The 19,014-nt window shown below is 45.0% G+C and overlaps 1 protein-coding gene across 1 annotated transcript in view; it reads right to left on the reverse strand.

The window, feature by feature from the left end:
- The window catches only part of CNKSR1 (connector enhancer of kinase suppressor of Ras 1), a 74,674-nt gene that overhangs the window by 38,820 nt on the left and 16,840 nt on the right, over positions 1–19,014 (reverse strand). Inside the window, exons 5-8 of the mRNA XM_060784474.2 lie at positions 10,932–10,973; positions 8,812–8,931; positions 6,107–6,166; positions 5,444–5,512 (exon numbers count right to left, since the gene is read on the reverse strand). Coding sequence (XP_060640457.2) covers positions 5,444–5,512; positions 6,107–6,166; positions 8,812–8,931; positions 10,932–10,973 — 291 coding nt within the window. The remainder of the gene's footprint in view (positions 1–5,443; positions 5,513–6,106; positions 6,167–8,811; positions 8,932–10,931; positions 10,974–19,014) is intronic.

Genomic DNA, 19,014 nt, shown 5'->3' on the forward strand with positions numbered 1-19,014 from the left:
AAGGCCGAACAGGGCATAGGGTTACAGCCTGTGCTTGACGGGGTTACACTCCCCCTGAAGGCGCAGGTTCGCAGCTTGGGAGTGATCCTGGACTCATCGCTGAGCCTGGAACCCCAGGTCTCGGTAGTGGTCAGGGGAGCTTTTGCACAATTAAAGCTTGTGCGCCAGCTGCGCCCGTACCTTGGGAAGTCTGACTTGGCCACGGTGGTCCACGCTCTGGTTACATCCTGTCTAGACTACTGCAACGCTCTTTACGTGGGGTTGCCTCTGAAGACTGCCCGGAAGTTTCAATCAGTCCAACGAGCGGCAGCCAGACTGCTAACAGGAGCGGGGTACAGAGACCATACGACCCCTCTGTTACGCCCGCTCCACTGGCTGCCGATTAGCTTCCGTGCACAATTCAAAGTGCTGGTTTTGACCTATAAAGCCCTAAACGACTCCGGCCCAGTTTACCTGTCCGAACGGATTCTCCCCTATGAACCATCAAGGTTATTAAGATCTTCCCGGGGGGGGGGGGCTGCTCTCGGTCCCACCACCCTCGCAATCACGGTTGGTGGGGACGAGGGACAGGGCCTTCTCGGTGGTGGCTCCCCGGCTTTGGAACTCCCTCCCACTGGAGATTAGGTCTGCTCCCTCCCTCCTGACTACTAAACTACTAAAGACCTGGCTCTGTAATGTGGCATTCGAGGACTGAATCTATAACCTCCGTCCACAAGGAAGGAGGATGATGAACTGTGACTATGACTATGACTGGATTGACGACTTGGCTTGGGTAATTGTGATGATGATGTTTTTATTGTACTTTATTGTACTATTTTAATCTGTAATGACATTACACTCTGTTGTACTTATATATTACTGTATTTGCATATAGGTTGTAAACCGATCTGAGTCCCTCGTTGAGGTGAGAAGGCCGGTATAGAAAACTTCCAAATAAAGAAATAAACCCCTGGATGAATTGGCACCAAATTTGGCAGCAAAACACATTGTAATCCGATCTATGTCTTCCAAACAAAAAAAAATATTTAAAAAGGAAGTGGAAAAAACTTTAATATCCCCCCCCCCCCCCCCGCAAAAGTACCTAACTGATCATGCGCAAAAGGCCCTCTCCCCAGCGCGCGCAAGAAAACTGGAGGTGAAGGGAGGATGCAAACCCCTTACAAACTGCCACAGAAGGAAGGGAGGAAGGAAGGGAAAGAAAGGAGAGAAGACAGGAAGAAAAGGACTGGTGAAGAGAAGGATAGGAATGGAAGGAAAGGTAGAAGGAAAGAAAGAGGAAGGAAAGGAGGCAGGGATGGGAGAGGGAAGGAAAGAAGAGAAAGGAGAGAGGAAGGAAGGCAGGAAGAAAGGAATTATTATTATTATTATTATTATTATTATTATTATTATTATTATTACGGAGAGTCTAAATGGCCATCTATTATTTATTTATTCTTTACTTTATTTCTATACCGCTTTTCTCAGCCCTCAGGCGACTCAAAGCGGTGAACAACATCAGTACAAAATATCACAAAACAAGTATAGGGCAATTAAAAACAATTATCACATAACTCATTAACAACAGTATAACAATCATTAGCGCCTCAACAGTAAAATCAGAATCCAGTCTCGTCATCCATTATTCCGTATTCCTATGTTCAGTTACACTGTTTAATCAAATGCTTGTTCGAACAGCCAGGTCTTCACTTTCCTCCGAAATGCCAGCAGGGAGGGGGCTGATCTGATATCTGCAGGCAGGGCGTTACACAGCCGAGGGGCCACCACTGAGAAGGCCCTGTCTCTCGTCCCTGCCAAGCACGCCTCTGATGCAGGTGGGACAGAGAGCAGGGCCTCCCCAGATGATCTTAGTGTCCTAGTTGGTTCATAGGAGGAGATGCGTTCAGAGAGGTAAGTAGGGTCAGAACCGTTTAGGGCAGTGGTTCTCAACCTGGGGGTCGGGACCCCTGGAGGGGTCGCGAGGGGTTTTTAGAGGGGTCGCCAAAGACCATCAGAAAACTCAACATTTTTTGTTGGTCATGGAGGTTCTGTGTGGGAAGTTTCACCCAATTCTATCATTGGTGCAGTTCACAATTCACTTGATTGTAGTTGAACTATAAATCCCAGCAACTACAACTCCCAAACGTCAAGGACTATTTTCACCAAACTCCATCTGTGTTCATATTTGGGCATATTGAGTATTCATGCCAAGTTTGGTCCAGATCCATCATTGTTTGAGTCCACAGTGCTCTCTAGATATAGGTGAACTACAACTCCAAAGATCAAGGCCCATGCCCACCAAACCCTTCCAGTATTTTCTGTTGGCCATGGGAGTTCTGTGTGCCAAGTTTGCTTCAGTTCCATCGTTGGTGGAGTAAAGCATGCTCTTTGATTGTAGGTGAACTATAAATCCCAGCAACTACAACTCCCAAATGACAAAATCAATCCCCGCAACCCCACCAGTATTCAAATTTGGTCCAGTGATGAAAATACATCCTGCATATCAGATATTTACATAATAACAGCAGCAAAGTTGCAGATATGAAGTAGCAATAACAATAATTTTTTGCTTGGGGGTCACCACAACATGAGGAACTGTATTAAGGGGTCGCGGCATTAAGAAGGCTGAGAACCACTGGTTTAGGGCTTTATAGGCTAAAGCCAGCACTTTGAATTGTGCCCGGTAGCAAACTGGCAGCCAGTGGAGTTGGCGCAACAGAGGAGTAGTATGCTCCCTGAGTGCCGCTCCTGTTAGCAACCTGGCTGCCGAACGCTGGACCATTTGAAGCTTCCGAGCAGTCTTCAAAGGCAACCCCACATAGAGAGTGTTGCAGTAGTCTGTACGGGATGTAACCAGAGCGTGGACTACCGTGGCCAAGTCAGACTTCTATCAGGAGTGTTTTGCTGTGCTTTCCCCTTAAGCCAGAAGGAAGTTGTACTGGACGGCCCTTGCAAGTCTCCCTACTCTAGGATTCTATTACTATTATTCTAAATATTATTATTAAGCAGAGTCTCTATGGCCATCTGTTAGGAGTGCTTGGATTGTGCTTTTCCCTTATGGCAGAGGGAGGTTGTACTGGATGGTCCTTGGAGGTCTCTTGCAACACTAGGATCCTATTACTGTGGATTCCTCCCAAATCCCTCCAGTATTTTCTTGTGGTCATAAAGGTTCTGTGTGCCAAGTTTGGTTCAAATCTGTCATTCACGGGGGTCTTAGTGGTCTGTGGAAGTCTGAGCTGAATCAGTTGAAGGTACTCCAAACCCCATGCTCCCCAAACGTATTGTTTTTTTGTGATAAATCAGTATGCTTTCATTATGTTCAATTTATAACAACAGAAATACAATGTATTGCTGAAGACTTTCAACATAAATATATCTTGCATATCAGATATTTACATGATGATTCAGAACAGTAGCAAAATTACAGTTATGAAGGAGCAATGAAAATAGAATTATGGTTGGGGGTCACCACTACATGAAGAACTGCATTAAGGGGTTGTGGCATTAAAAAAAAGTATAGAAACACTGCTAAAGACAGTCTATTAAAAAAAATATTTTTTTTGTCGTGTCAGGAGCGACCTGAGAAACTGCAAGTCACTCCTGTTGTGAGAGAATTGGCCGTCTGCAAGGATGTTGCCCAGGGGACGCCCGGATGATTTGATGTTTTTATCATCCTTGTGGGAGGCTTAAATATGTCTCATGTCCCCGCATGAGGAGCTGGAGCTGATAGAGGGAGCTCATCCGCCTCTCCCCGGATTCGAAGCTGTGACCTGTCGGTCTTCAGTCCTGCCAGCACAGAGCTTTTAACCCACTGCGCCACCGGGGGCTCCTCTATAAAAATAAGTACTTATCTATAAAAATAAGTAAAACACTGTCTGTGTATTTATGATTAACATAAATCAAAAACCACTGGGCGAATAGACACCAAATTTGGACAAAATACATATATCAGGCCAGCAACAAGTGACCATCACTCATAAAAACCTGCTACAAAACAGGAGCTTTTTTGTTGAGTTCCAGGGCCAGAGAAGCAGATGGCAGAAACAGAGGAATGACCTGCCTCAGGGGAGCGTGCTTGTTCCATCCATGTTCAACATCTACACAAACGACCAGCCACTGCCAGAAGGGATGGAGAGCTTCATCTATGCTGATGATCGTGCCATTACTGCTCAAGCAGGGAGCTTTGAGACTGTAGAACAGAAGCTCTCCGAAGCTCTAGGTGCTCTTACTGCCTACTACAGGGAAAACCAGCTGATCCCTAACCCATCTAAAACACAGACATGTGCCTTTCATCTCAAGAACAGAGAAGCATCCCAAGCTCTGAAGATCACCTGGGAAGGAATCCCACTGGAGCATTGCAGCGCACCCAAATACCTGGGAGTCACTCTGGACCGTGCTCTTACCTACAAGAAGCACTGCCTGAACATCAAGCAAAAAGTGGGTGCTAGAAACAATATCATACGAAAGCTGACTGGCACAACCTGGGGATCACAACCAGATACAGTGAAGACATCTGCCCTTGCGCTATGCTACTCTGCTGCTGAGTATGCATGCCCAGTGTGGAACACATCTCACCATACTAAAACAGTGGATGTGGCTCTTAATGAGACATGCCGCATTATCACGGGGTGTCTCCGCCCTACACCACTGGAGAAATTACACTGCTTAGCCGGTATTGCACCACCTGACATCCGCCGGGAAGTAGCAGCCAATAGTGAAAGGACCAAGGCAGAAACATCTCCAGCTCATTCTGTTTGGGTATCAGCCAGCACGCCAACGACTTAAATCTAGACATAGTTTTCTAAGATCTACAGAGACACTCACTGGAACACCTCAGCAAGCGAGAGTCCAAAAGTGGCAGGCTCAAACCCAGCATCTCAACCAATGGCTGATACCAAATGAGAGACTCCCTCCTGGGCACACAGAAGACTGGGCGACTTGGAAGGCATTGAACAGACTGCGCTCTGGCACCACGAGATGCAGAGCCAACCTTCAGAAATGGGGCTACAAAGTAGAATCCTCGACATGCGAGTGTGGAGAAGAGCAAACCACTGACCACCTGCTGCAATGCAACCTGAGCCCCGCCACATGCACAATGGAGGACCTTCTTGCAGCAACACCGGAAGCACTCCAAGTGGCCAGATACTGTTCGAAGGACATTTAACCAGCTACCAAACTCACAAGTAGTGTATTTTTCTGTTTGTTTGCTTTGTTCTGTTAGAAATGTAATATAATGGACTGATTGCTCTGACACGACAAATAAATACTCATAAAAACACTGAAAAACATAACAGAAGAGACTGAAAAAGCAAAAAAAAATTACAATGCATGCACAACACAACATATTTACACATATACACACATATATACATATACACACACACAAAATACATATACACAGACTGGGCCACAGCAATGTGTGGCAGGGGACAGCTAGTGGAAAATAAAAAGAGGTGCCTCTACTTACCACCACCTGACCATTGACTTGAAGCACCTCGTCTCCCGGGAAGACTCTGTTGCCGTATTCGGCCGAGCACTGAAACAAAGAAAGTAAACACACAAACAAAACAGGACAACGTCAAGTCCAAGCCAGAGCTGGAAAGAGGCAACGTAGACACTTTTCACCAAGTGAAATCCAAGTAAGAAGCTTTCTAGACAGTGAAAGTCGAGATTGCAAAGGGAGGGGGAGAAGGTTGCCGCTTAAGAAGGGATTAAGCATTAACTTTAAGCCCTGACCTTTTCAGTCATTCCAGCTCGGCAAAGGATGCAAGAGAAGGAACGAGCCATGCTGAGGAGCCGAGAGAAACGCGGGGAGAAGAGTTTCCATCTAAGTTTAGTATGACGCAAACAGGGTCACTATGGAGGCAACACGGCATAAAGTTTGGGAGTGTTACTTACGACAACTCCCCAAATCTCCCACAAGATGTCAGGAGGTTCTGGGCATTGTAATCCAAAAAAGCAATATCTCCAAACTTTTACTCGAGCCCCGTTCTGCTTAGCAAAGAAATACCTCTGGGTGAAGGTGGGCTATTTTAAGATCTCATTTCATGCTCCCTTCCTTCCCTGCAGGAATGGGCTCAAGGGGATGAGTCAATGCCGCAAATACTGTTCCTACCACAGTTTCACTCACCTCGGGGGCAGTTCCTGATATGAAATGGAGACAAGAAGGTGAGGACTTAATCTCAATGCCCTGAAGAGACAAGAAGGAAGAGGCGGAGTTATCAGAACCAAATTCGGTTTCAAGGATCAGAGAGGAGGGACCATACACCTGCTTTACAGTCTCAGGTGAACCACTCTCTACGTTGGCCAAAGTAGACAATCATAGAATCATAGAATCAAAGAGTTGGAAGAGACCTCATGGGCCATCCAGTCCAACCCCCTGCCAAGAAGCAGGAATAGCTTGAGTTCATGGTAAAATCCCCAAGACTTAAAGCAAAACTTGACCAGGACATGATTTGAAGTGAGAACCAAGACAAGAGGTCCTTGCTCTAATTGCTAAGCAGTTTTCCCCCTTAATAAGGACAGCAATGTATGAAAGCATTCCTTAGGCCGCTTTTTCTCATTGCCTGACTTACACCTGGAATTCTTCCCACACAGAAGCAATCATAGAATCATAGAATCAAAGAGTTGGAAGAGACCTCATGGGCCATCCAGTCCAACCCCCTGCCAAGAAGAAGGAATATTGCATTCAAATCACTCCTGACAGATGGCCATCCAGCCTCTGTTTAAAAGCTTCCACAGAAGGAGCCTCCACCACACTCCAGGGCTTTTCTCTTTTTTGTGGACTGCAGGTGAAGCATTTTCTGCAGAGTCCACTGCAAACACCGCACATTGTTGCTAACGGGTTTGTGGTGCCCAGAAATCTTTTACTGTGGCCCCAATATTGAGATAAGGGGACCCCATCTGGGATCTTAACCCACAATTTAAGAAAGCCTGGTATAGATCAACGCTCTGCAAGAAGCTATCCCATAGAGGTATATCTACATAATCCAAATAGTATGCATACACACAAATATTAATAATAACAACAATAATAATAATAATAATAATAACTTTAGTTATTCACCACCACCATCTCTCCAAGGGGACTTGGGGTGGCTTACATGAGGCCACCCCATCTTGTTACATCCCGTATAGACTACTGCAATGCTCTCTACGTGGGCTTGCCTTTGAAGACTGTCCAGAAGCTTCAACTGGTCCAACGGACAGCAGCCAGATCGCTAACAGGAGCGGCTCTCAGGGAGCATACAACTCTCTTGTTGCGCCAGCTCCACTGGCTGCCAGTTCGCTACTGGGAACAATTCAAAGTGCTGGCTTTAGCCTATAAAGCCCTAAACGTTTCTGGCCCAGCTTACCTGTCCAAACAAATTTCCCCTTATGAACCTGCAAGAACTTTAAGATCATCTGGAGAGGCCCTGCTCTCGGTCCCGCCATCATCACAAGTACGGTTGGCGGGAACGAGAGACAGGGCCTTCTCAGTGGTGGCCCCTTGGCTATGGAATGCCCTTCCTAGGGATATTAGATCGGCTTCCTCGCTCCTATCATTCCGGAAGAATCTTAAGACATGGTTATTTGAGTGGGCATTTGAAAATACGGAGTAACAGATATAATAATGGAATAACTATATGGTGGAACTGGACATTGTTTTAATGATTATCGATTGAAATATGTTTCATTATAATGTTTGATTTTATTGTTGCTGATGTTTTTATATTGTATATTGTAATTGTGTCCTTGGGGGCATTGAATTCTTGCCTTGTAAACCGCCTCGAGTCGCCAGAAGGCTGAGAGGGGCGGTATAGAAATGTACTAAATAAATAAATAAGCCCGACGATACAGCAATGCAAATAAACAACATACAACAACATTAAAATATAGAAATAAAGTAAAATACAAAAAACAATATAAATAAGCACATCAAACAATGTAAAATCACAATAATTTAACACAGAAAATAAATCACAGTGTGCAGGGCCAGTTGCTGGTGGTTTTTTTGTTTTTTGTTTTGGTGTTTTTGTCGTGTCAGGAGCGACTTGAGAAACTGCAAGTCGTTTCTGGTGTGAGAGAATTGGCCATCTGCAAGGACGTTGCCCATGGGACACCAGGATGCTTTGATCTTTTACTATCCTTGTGGGAGTCTTCTCTCATGTCTCTGCATGAGGAGCTGGAGCTAACAGTGGGAGCTCATCCGCGCTCTCCCTGGATTTGAACCTGAAACCTGTGGGTCTTCAGTCCTGCCGGCACTGGGGTTTAGCCCTCTGCTCCACTAGGGGCTCCAGTTGCTGGTGGTGCAGCGGGTTAAACCACTGAGTTGCTGAACTTGCTGACCAGAAAGGTTGGCAATTCAAATCCTGGGAGCAGGGGGAGCTCCCACTGTTAGCCCCAGCTTCTGCCAACATAGTTTGAAAACACGCAAGTGTGAGTAGATCAATAGGTGCACTTCTGTGGGAAGGTAACGGCACTCCATGCAGTCATGCCAGCCACATGACCTGGGAGGTGTCTTCAGACAATGCCAGCTCTTTGGCTTAGAAATGGAGATGAGCACCAACCCCCAGAGTCTGATACGACTAGACTTATTGTCAAGGGAAAACCTCTACCTTTACACATAAAGGAGTCAGCAACAAATGGCGTACTTTGCATGCCAAAGCAGTGTCTGCAATGATTATGATTTATTTTTGAATTTCTACTTCTATTTTTACTTCTCTTTACTAATACCCAAGGATTGCATCAGTACCTATAGCTGCAGCATCAGGTTAAAAGGCTTTGCACCCGGTTTGTCCCTATAGTATCCTTACGAGAGAGAAAGAGAAGGAGATGAATGCAGAACTGGCTCACCAGGCTGTCTTCTGGCCCAGTTGGCACAAGCTCCACTGTCTCCAAGACAGCAGTTTGATTCAGGAGGTTGGCAGGACTATGGCTCAAGATTTGCTCGCATATCCCAAAGATGTGTCTGCCCTGAAGGGTGCAAAGTAGAGAAGCACCTCCGTTAAAAAGAAACAAAAGTCCTCTTACCTTTATAAGAAAAGCAAACAATAACTCCAGTTGCCAGTGGAGGGAGGCACATGGTCTTCAGAGATTTCTTGCACTGGCCCAAGATAGGTTTGCATTCATGGAATGGGACCACAAACACAGCATGAACGGGATGTTTGCATATCCCAAATATTATTGGGTTTGAGCCCACCGCTCCATTTAGTGTGTCAAATACACAATGTAAAGGTTGCTAACTGGAGCACTCGGGGAGCATACAACTCCTCTGTCGTGCCAACTCCACTGCTGCCAGTTTGCTACCGGGCATAATTCAAAGTACTGGGTTTAGCCTATAAAGCCCTAAATGGTTCTGGCCTAGCTTATCTGTCTGAACGCATCTCTCCCTATGAACCATCTAATTATTTTATTTATTTATTGACAGTATTTATATTCCGCCCTTCTCACCCCGCAGGAGACTCAGGGCGTATCACAATTCACATATACTTGGCAAACATTCAATGCCATAGACACACAACATACATAGACAGACACAGAGGCTATTTAACTTTCCAGCTTCACGAGGGTATGCTTTTTGAATTTCAGCCAGCGGGGGAGCTGTCACTTCACCACCCACTTGTGACACCGATGGAGTACTTCCTCATTCTTTTGCATGCTGCTGGAGAGTTTTATGGTGTCTTAAATCAGTTAAATTAGCCTCCCCACATAAGCGGTACCTAAATTTCCAATTGTCTTTTGAGCTGCAAAGGTCGACAGCAAGCTAGACAAATGGTTGGGCGCTTACTCCGACCCAGGCTGGCTTCGAACTCATGACCTTTTGGTCAGTAGTGATTTTAATGCAGCTGACTCCCAACCAGCTGCACCACAACCCGTCTAGGAATTAAAGATCTAAAGTTATATTAATATTTGTTGAAATTGTAACTCGTTAAGCTTTATACCTCAGGAGAAGATAACTCTGAAACCATTAAGACCCTTCCATACTCCAAATAAACTTGTTCTTGTTTTAGTAACTCAAGTCTCAGTGTACTATTTCAAAGAAAAAAGGAAACCTCGCTGCACACTAAAAGAAACACTACAGAGTGGTAGCAGTGAATCTATTTGAAAATAGGGGAATCCATTAATAAACTAAATAGGAAACCCTTATTAATTGGTGGCAGCATAGCCTAGTACCTCACAGATGGTGGCAGCATACTAGATTGAATAGAATATCATAGAATCATAGAGTTGGAAGACACCTCATGGGCCATCCAATCCAGCCCCCTGCCAAGAAGCAGGAATATTGCATTCAAATCACCCCTGACAGATGGCCATCCAGCCGCTAGAATCAAAGAGTTGGAAGAGACCTCATGGGCCATCCAGTCCAACCCCCTGCCAAGAAGCAGGAATATTGCATTCAAATCACCCCTGACAAATGGCCATCCAGCCTCTGCTTAAAAGCTTCCAAAGAAGGAGCCTCCACCACACTCCGGGGCAGAGAGTTCCACTGCTGAACGGCTCTCACAGTCAGGAAGTTCTTCCTAATGTTCAGATGGAATCTCCTCTCTTGTAGTTTGAAGCCATTGTTGCGCGTCCTAGTCTCCAAGGAAGCAGAAAACAAGCTTGCTCCCTCCTCCCTGTGGCTTCCTCTCACATATTTATACATGGCTATCATATCTCCTCTCAGCCTTCTCTTCTTCAGGCTAAACATGCCCAGTTCCCTAAGCCGCTCCTCATAGGGCTTGTTCTCCAGACCCTTGATCATTTGAGTCGCCCTCCTCTGGACACATTCCAGCTTGTCAATATCTCTCTTGAATTGTGGTGTCCAGAATTGGACACAATATTCCAGGTGTGGTCTAACCAAAGCAGAATAGAGGGGTAGCATTACTTCCTTAGATCTAGACACTATGCTCCTATTGATGCAGGCCAAAATCCCAACGAAGAGGAAGCCTTTACAGGTGGCATTAAAAAAACCCACAAACCGCAATACTTACAATCAGTAAGATCCGCTCTTCCCTCTCAGAGACTGTGCAGTCCTGCAAGAAGCAATGCAAAGAAAGCTAAAGCAACATCGTCTACATAAGGCTCTTTTCAAGCTAAACCTGGAAAAAGTGGGGGCCTGAGTTGTAAGACTGTAGCGATGGTTCAAACTAAATACAGATGGAGTCATCCAAAATGCTTGGGACCAGTAGTATTTGGATTCCCCCCTCCCCAAGTTATGGAACATTATACTGTATGCATATAATACATGTACATAATGAGCTACCTTGGAAATGGGACCTAGATCTAAACATGACATTGCTTTATGTTCCATATAAACCTTATACACATAGCCTGGAGGTTATTTCACACAATGTATTGTCGAAGGCTTGCCATAGATGCAGGCGAAATGTCAGGAGAAAATGCCACTAGAACATGGCCATATAGCCCGGAAAAACCTACAACAACCCAGTATTTCACACAATATTTTTAATAATTTCTGCATGAAATAAAGCTTGTGCACAATAGCTCAGCAGACAACAAAGGTGCGACCATCTCAGCCTTCAAAGCATGGGGTTCTGTGTGGGAAGTTTAGCCCAATTCTCTCATTACTGGGGTTCAGAATGTTCTTTGATTGCAGGTGAACTATAAATCCCAGCATCTACAACTCCCAAATGTCAAGGTCGATTTTTCCCCAAACTCCACCAGTGTTCATATTTGGGCACATTGAGCATTTGTACCAAGTTTGGTCCAGATCCATCATTGTTTGAGTCCACAGTGCTCTCTGGATGTAGGTGAACTACAACTCCAAAACTCAAGGTCAATGCCCACCAAAGCCTTCCAGTATTTTCTGTTGGCCATGGGAGTTCTGTGTGCCAAGTTTGGTTCAATTCCATCATTGGTGCAGTTCAGAATGCTCTTTGATTGTAGGTGAACTATACATCCCCAATTCAAAGAACACAGATATCTATACCAAATAGCAAACTGAAAGTTGTATAGTGTTATAGACAACCATGCTGAGCAGTTCTCAAATATATTAGGACTTGTATCGTGAGTGTTATTGTTCAGAGAACTATAAATCCCAGTAACTACAACTCCCAAATGACAAAATCAACCCCCCGCTCCAACATCACCAGTATTCAAATGCGGATGTATCGGGTATTTGTGTCAAATTTGGTCCACTGAATGAAAATAACATCCTGCATATCAGATATTATTTATTATTTGTTTATTTATTTACAGTATTTCTATACCACTTTTCTCACCCCTAGGGGGACTCAAAGCGATTTACACATAACTGGCAAAACTTCAATGCCATACATTGGACACTGACGTGATGCCAATCCATAACAATCAGGGGCGGCTCAACCATTATGCAAAGTAAGCATTTGCAGTATAGTTGATATTGCCCAGGGGTGCTCTTGAGGCGCTCTTGGGGGAAAATAGACCTTGACATATGCGAGTTGTAGTTACTGGGATGTATAGTTCACCTACAATCAAAGAGCATTCTGAACTCCACCAATGATGGAAGTGAACCAAATATGGCACACAGAACTCCCACGATGAACAGAAAATATATATCAGTGATTGGTTGGGGGGGGGGGGGGGGAATACTGTTTACTTACACTTGAAAATTACCTAGGGCCGCCTCTGATAACAACCACAATAATAAAACCACAATTAAACATAAATCATAATTCGACAGTACATAAGCAATCATTAAAACAATAAATAATTTAAAAAGTCTCGCCAGTTGTATTGTCATTCTAGGCCATGTACTTTAAACTCTACAAACATCTACTGTCCGAAGGCCTGGTCCCAAAGCCATGATTTTAATTTCTTTCTGAAAGCCAGGAGGGAGGGAGCAGATCTTACCTCATTTGGGAGTGTGTTCCATAGGCGAGGGGCCACCGCCAAGAAGGCCCTGTCTCTCGTCCCCGCCAGACACATTTGTGCAGTTGACGGGAGCAAGAGCAGGGCCTCCCCGGATGATGTTAGATTACGAGATGGGACGTAGGGGTGGACGCATTCGGACAAGTAAGATATTTACATTATGATTCATAGCAGTAGCAAAATGACAGTTATGAAATAGCAGCGAAAATAATTTTATGGATGGGGGTCATCACAACATAAGAAAGGTTGAGAACCACTGCACTAAGTGAATTTGCTAGATTTAATGATTTGACGCAATTTTTCAGATTCCTTTTCATGAAGGGTAGAAACTCTGAGTTAAGATGAGAAATCAATTTCACAGCCTTTGGCTTCTGTTTTCTATACGACGCTTTCTCAACCTCTTTTTAAAACTTTCTACTTATTTTGCAGCACATTGTAGGCAATGCCGTCTTTTCTCTCCCATCTTAATGTTTCCTGGGGAAAATTATAGACTAGCATCTCCAAGCAGGATTTCATTTACTGTACTTTTAAATTGCAAGATAAACTTATCTCCCCATCAGAAAGATGAGGTCTTTTGTAAAGCTAATAGCTTTCAATTGCCCAAAATCCACCCCCACCTTCCAAATACTTTGCATTTCAATAGGGATTGGCTCACCACAGTATTTTTGTGGCTGGGAAAAACCCATTTTCCCTTCAATTACTGTAAGAGTTGCAGGTGAACTTGGAGGAAGTGGGGAAGCCCTAAGGCAGGCGGGGGAAGGAGGTTATATCATGATAGTCGCTCATCAAAAGGTCTCAGTGCTCTGAAACCAATGAGTCTTTTTGGTTTCACTTCAAAACTAACTTATCAAGACAAGCCAAAGAGCACTTGCAGATTGCAGCACCAAACCAGTCTGATTCAATCTTGCCCTTTCTTCTGGCAATTCAAGGATCTTGTAGTCACTTAAAAAACAAAATCTCAAACTCACTGCGTACAAACGGAGACCAGGCATGGGCAAACTTAGGCCTTCGAGGTGTTTCGGACTCCAACTCCCACAATTCCTAACAGCCTCAGTCCCCTTTCTTTTCATTCTCAGCCATTTAAGTGGAAAAGGAAAGGGAAATGGAAAAAGCAAGGGCCTGAGGCTGGTAGGAATTTTGGGAGTTGAAGTCCGAACCACCTGGAGATCCCAAGTTTGCCCATGCCTGTGATAGACTATCTACAGCAGGGGTCCTCAAACTTTTTAAACCGGGGGTCAGTTCACTGTCCCTCAGACCGTTGGAGGGCCGGACTATAGTTTCTTTTTTTAAAAAATCAATAAAAAATTTCTATGCACATATCTTATTTTGCTGTGTGGAAGGGCCCTTAGAGGGGGTTCTTTCTAGCCCTCTTTAGGCAGTAATTCCAGGAGCAGAGAATGGGAAATCTTCCTATTTCTAGTCTGAACAAAATCTGGCTACCAGTATTAAAAAAACTCTAAAATTATAACTGTAAATAAAGAACAACGCTCAAACCCAGGGGAACTCCAGACAAGAAACAATCAGGGCCAGCTAATCACCTCTCAACAAAGGTTTCTCCCTAAAAACTGTCAGGCTATGAAATGGTAATCAAGGTGGCCAATTGAAACATTCATACCTACCTCCAACAGACAAGAGTTCTTTCTCCCACCCTGGATCTCCCACCCTGGATCTTCCACCCTGGATCTTTTCCTAGTTAAAGGTTTTCCTCTGACATGAAGTCCAGTCGTGTCTGACTCTGGGGTGTGGTGCTCATTTGCATTTCTAAGTCGAAGAGCCGGCGTTGTCCGTAGACACTTCCAAGGTCATGTGGCCGGCATGACTGCATGGAGCAGCCTCCCTTGGCTGGCTCACGCTGCCCATCGGGCCCAATAGGCAGCGTGAGCCTGCCAAGGGAGGAGCAGCCCTGCACAGCCTACTCGCGCGTAAAGCACCTCGCAAGGTGCTTTACGCGCGAGTAGGCCACGCAGAGCAGCTGCCCTTGGCTGACTCACGCTGCCCATCAGGCCTGACGGATAGCGTGAGCCTGCCAAGGGAGGAGCTGCCCCGTGCGGCCTACGCGCAAGTAGGCCACATGGAGCAGCTGTCCTTGGCTGGCTCACGCTGCCCATCGGGCCTGACGGATAGCATGAGCCAGCCAAGGGAGGGGCACTATATGGGTGGGGGCTCCTCCTCCGCAGGCCGGATAAGTGCCCTTGGCGGGCTGGAAGTGGCCCACGGGCCGTAGTTTGGGGACCCCTGATCTACAGGATATCATAACTACAACAGCAGTATGGATGCTCCATCCGTGTTTAACATTTACACAAATGACTAGCCACTGCCAGAAAGGATAGAGAGTTTCATCTATGCTGACGATTCCGCCATCACCACCCAAGCAGGGAGCTTTGAAATGGTTGAACAGAAGCTCACAGAAGCTCTTACTGCCTATCACAGGGGAAACGAGCTGATTCCAAATCCATCTAAAACACAGACGTGTACTTTTCATCTTATTATTTATTTATTTATTTATTATTAACTTTATTTATACCCCGCAAAATCTCCCGAAGGACTCGATGCGGCTTACAAAGGCCAAGGCCACCAACAACAATAACATACACAATAAAAGTCATAAGCAAATAAAACATCAAGCAAAGCATTAGAACAATAAAAAACAATGACACAGTGACGCATTTAAAACCAAGGGCCGGGCCAAGTGTAATAGACCATATTTAAAACTGCTACACTTGACAAGTGATATGGAGAGGTATTTGGAGGTAGGTGCAATGTGCAAATAATCCTGAATCTCTAACAAAGTGCATTTGGGACTTGATGCCAGGAGATTCCTATTCTGGAAAGGCACACTGGAACAGCCAGGTCTTCAGGCTCTTCCTAAAGACAACCAGCGTTGGGGCTTGTCTGATGTCCTTGGGGAGAGAGTTCCAGAGTCAAGGGGCCACCACAGACAAGGCCCTATCCCTCGTCCCCACCAGACGCGCCTGTGACGCAGGTGGGATCGTGAGCAGGGCCTCTCCAGATGATCGAAGGGAACACGTGGGTTCATATATGGAGATGCGGCCACGCTTTTATATCCCGTCCTTTCTCAACCTCCGCAGAGGGACTCAGGACAGCTAACAAAGTGGCACCCCATGGCGCCCACATCAAACATGAATATACAATGAACAGCAATGTAATAATAACAATATAAAACAGTATAAACAGTATAATACCGTATAAACAATATAAAAACAGACAACAAATAGTCAGCAGTCACCGATTTAAATCATTATCCAAGGGCAGTCCATCAGTTCTAAATAAGTCAGGACGTCAGTAAGTCAGCCAATTCTCCAAAGGCCTGATCCTATAGGAAGGATTTTACTTATTTCTGGACGGTCAAGAGGGATGCAGCAGATCTAATTTCACTCAGGAGGGAGTTCCACAGCCGGGGGGCCACCACAGAAAAGGCCCTGTCCCTTGTCCCCGCCAGACACAATTGTGACAATGGGGGAGGGGGGGGACAATGAACAGGGTCTCCTCAGATGATCTTAGGGCCCTGTTCTTAAGAACAGACAAGCATCTCAAGCTCTAAGGATGACCTGGGAAGGAATCCCAATGGAGCATTGCAGCACACCCAAATACCTGGGTGCTCTGTGCTCTGACCTACAAAAAGCACTGCTAGAAACAATATCATACGAAAACTGACTGACACAACTTGGAGATCACAACCAGACACAGTGAAGACATCTACCCTTGTGCTATGCTACTCTGCTGCTGAGTATACATACCCAGTGTGGAACACATCTCACCACGCTAAAACAATGGATTTGGCTCTTAATGAGACATGCCGCATTATCACAGGATGTCTACACCCCAAACCTCTGGAGAAATTATACTGTTTAGCTGGTATTGCACCACCTGACATCCGATGGGAAGTAGCAGCCAATAATGAAAGGACCAAGGCAGTGACATCTCTGGCCCATCCTCTCTTTGGACATCAGCCAGCATGCCAACGCCTTAAATAAAGAAATAGTTTTCTAAGATCTACAGAGATACTTGCAGGAACATCTCAGCAAGCGAGAGTCCAAAAGTGGCAAGCTAAAAGCTGACTGGCACAACTTGGGAGATCACAACCAGACACAGTGAAGACATCTGCCCTTGCGCTATGCTGCTCTGGTGCTGAGTACGCATGCCCAGTGTGGAACACATCTCACCATGCTAAAACAATGGATTTGGCTCTTAATGAGACATGCCACATTATCACAGGATGTCTACACTGCAAACCTCTGGAGAAATTATACTGGTTTTTTAAAAATATTTTTTTATTGATAATTCATTTTATGAGTGGGTTTATACAATTAATACATGAAAGATGTCAATAACCACATAATCACATTATCTCCACCTCCTTCGTTCATTATTGTCCACTCACTTATCTAGTATATCTGATTTCATTCACTCTTTTGTTGTTTTTTTTGTTTTTTCTCTCCCCTCCCCCCCTGCCTCCCTCCCCCTCCCCAAACCCCTACCACATTTCCTTTAAAACTCTAACTCCATCCATGAGCTCAGTTTTCCCCATCTCTGTACAATATTTACATTGGCTTCGCCTCCTTTTATCCATTCCGAATATATGAACCATTTCTCTTTAATTTTCCTCATTTTATCTTCCTTCATAACCTCACTGGTTGCAATTGCAATAATTTCTGATTGGACCTGGTCAAACAAATAATTATTCCAATTAACCATATCCAATTTTTTTGCATCTTTCCATCCCCCAAGCTATTACAGCCTTCCCTGCAAGAATCATTGCTTTGAATAGATCCTGATATTTTGGATCAATCTTCCTGCATCCTAATATCCCCATGAACATCAACTCCATTATCACAGGATGTTTACGCCCCACACCACTGGAGAAATTATACTGTTTAGCTGGTATTGCACCACCTGACATCCGATGGGAAGTAGCAGCCAATAATGAAAGGACCAAGGCAGTGACATCTCCGGCCCATCCTCTCTTTGGACATCAGCCAGCATGCCAACGCCTTAAATAAAGAAATAGTTTTCTAAGATCTACAGAGATACTTGCAAGAACATCTCAGCAAGCAAGAGTCCAAAAGTGGCAGGCTAAAACCTGGAACCTCAAGCCATGGCTGATACCGGATGATGAACTCCCCTCTGGGCACACAGAAGACTGGGCGACTTGGAAGGTGCTGAACAGACTGCATTCTGGCACCATGAGATGCAGAGCCAACCTTAAGAAATGGGGCTACAAAGTGGAATCCACGACATGCGAGTGTGGAGAAGAGCAAACCACAGACCACCTATTACAATGCAGTCTGACTCCAGCCACATGCACAATGGAGGACCTTCTTATAGCAACCAGAGGCACTCCAAGCGGCTAGCTAGTGGTCAAAGGACATTTAGTATAAGGCCAAATTTTTAACTTTTTGTTTTTTAAATACATTACAGCTGTCCCCTCGGTTAGCTTCTGATACGATAAAAAGAAGCATGGAAATCAAAACCTTACATATTTAGCATACCCCAACTCTTTCAATGGTTTTTGCAATACGATACCTTCTCTTTTCTCCTCTAGCATCGCTTTTTCAACTATCCTTTGCCAAGATAATCCTCACGCTTTCAGTCCTTTCTTCTTCTACAGCTGGCCAGTGCAGATTCCCAAAGGAGGCATTTATCACCAAACCCTTCCTGCTCATTCCACAAATTCCTCCACAGCAGGAGGCACACACACAACATGCACACATAAAAGGAACATTTTAGAGAGGTGACTTCGGACAATCCTACCTGCTAGGGTTCCTCTGAACAGAATGAAACCCCACTTGGTCTCCTTTTCCTGGGGCAAAAGCCAGCCAAAAAGGGAGACTCCCCCCAAAAAAGTACCCAACCCTGACCCCGATCCCAAAGCCTGACTCACCAGATTATTTCTATACAAGACAACTCTGTCACACACTCTCCCCTTCCAGTTCTGTTTACCACCTCCTCTCCTCCCATCCTTTCTGGTCAGCTGCCATTCCTCTTCAGTTCATGCAGTTCAAACCTCTCCGTTTCCGACAGACAGAGCGATGGAAATCGCAGCCCAAAAGTGGGTGGTTTTGTTTGGAATGTCAAGACGGAAGAGAAAGATTCAACACTGGAACAGGTTGCACAACATGACTTGGTACTGAGATCACACCACTGCATTGATAAAGAAGCTTTATCATTGTTTGTTGTTGGTTT

This window comes from Anolis sagrei, chromosome X, assembly GCF_037176765.1.
Source record: "Anolis sagrei isolate rAnoSag1 chromosome X, rAnoSag1.mat, whole genome shotgun sequence".
NCBI classification, from domain to species: Eukaryota; Metazoa; Chordata; class Lepidosauria; order Squamata; family Dactyloidae; genus Anolis; species Anolis sagrei.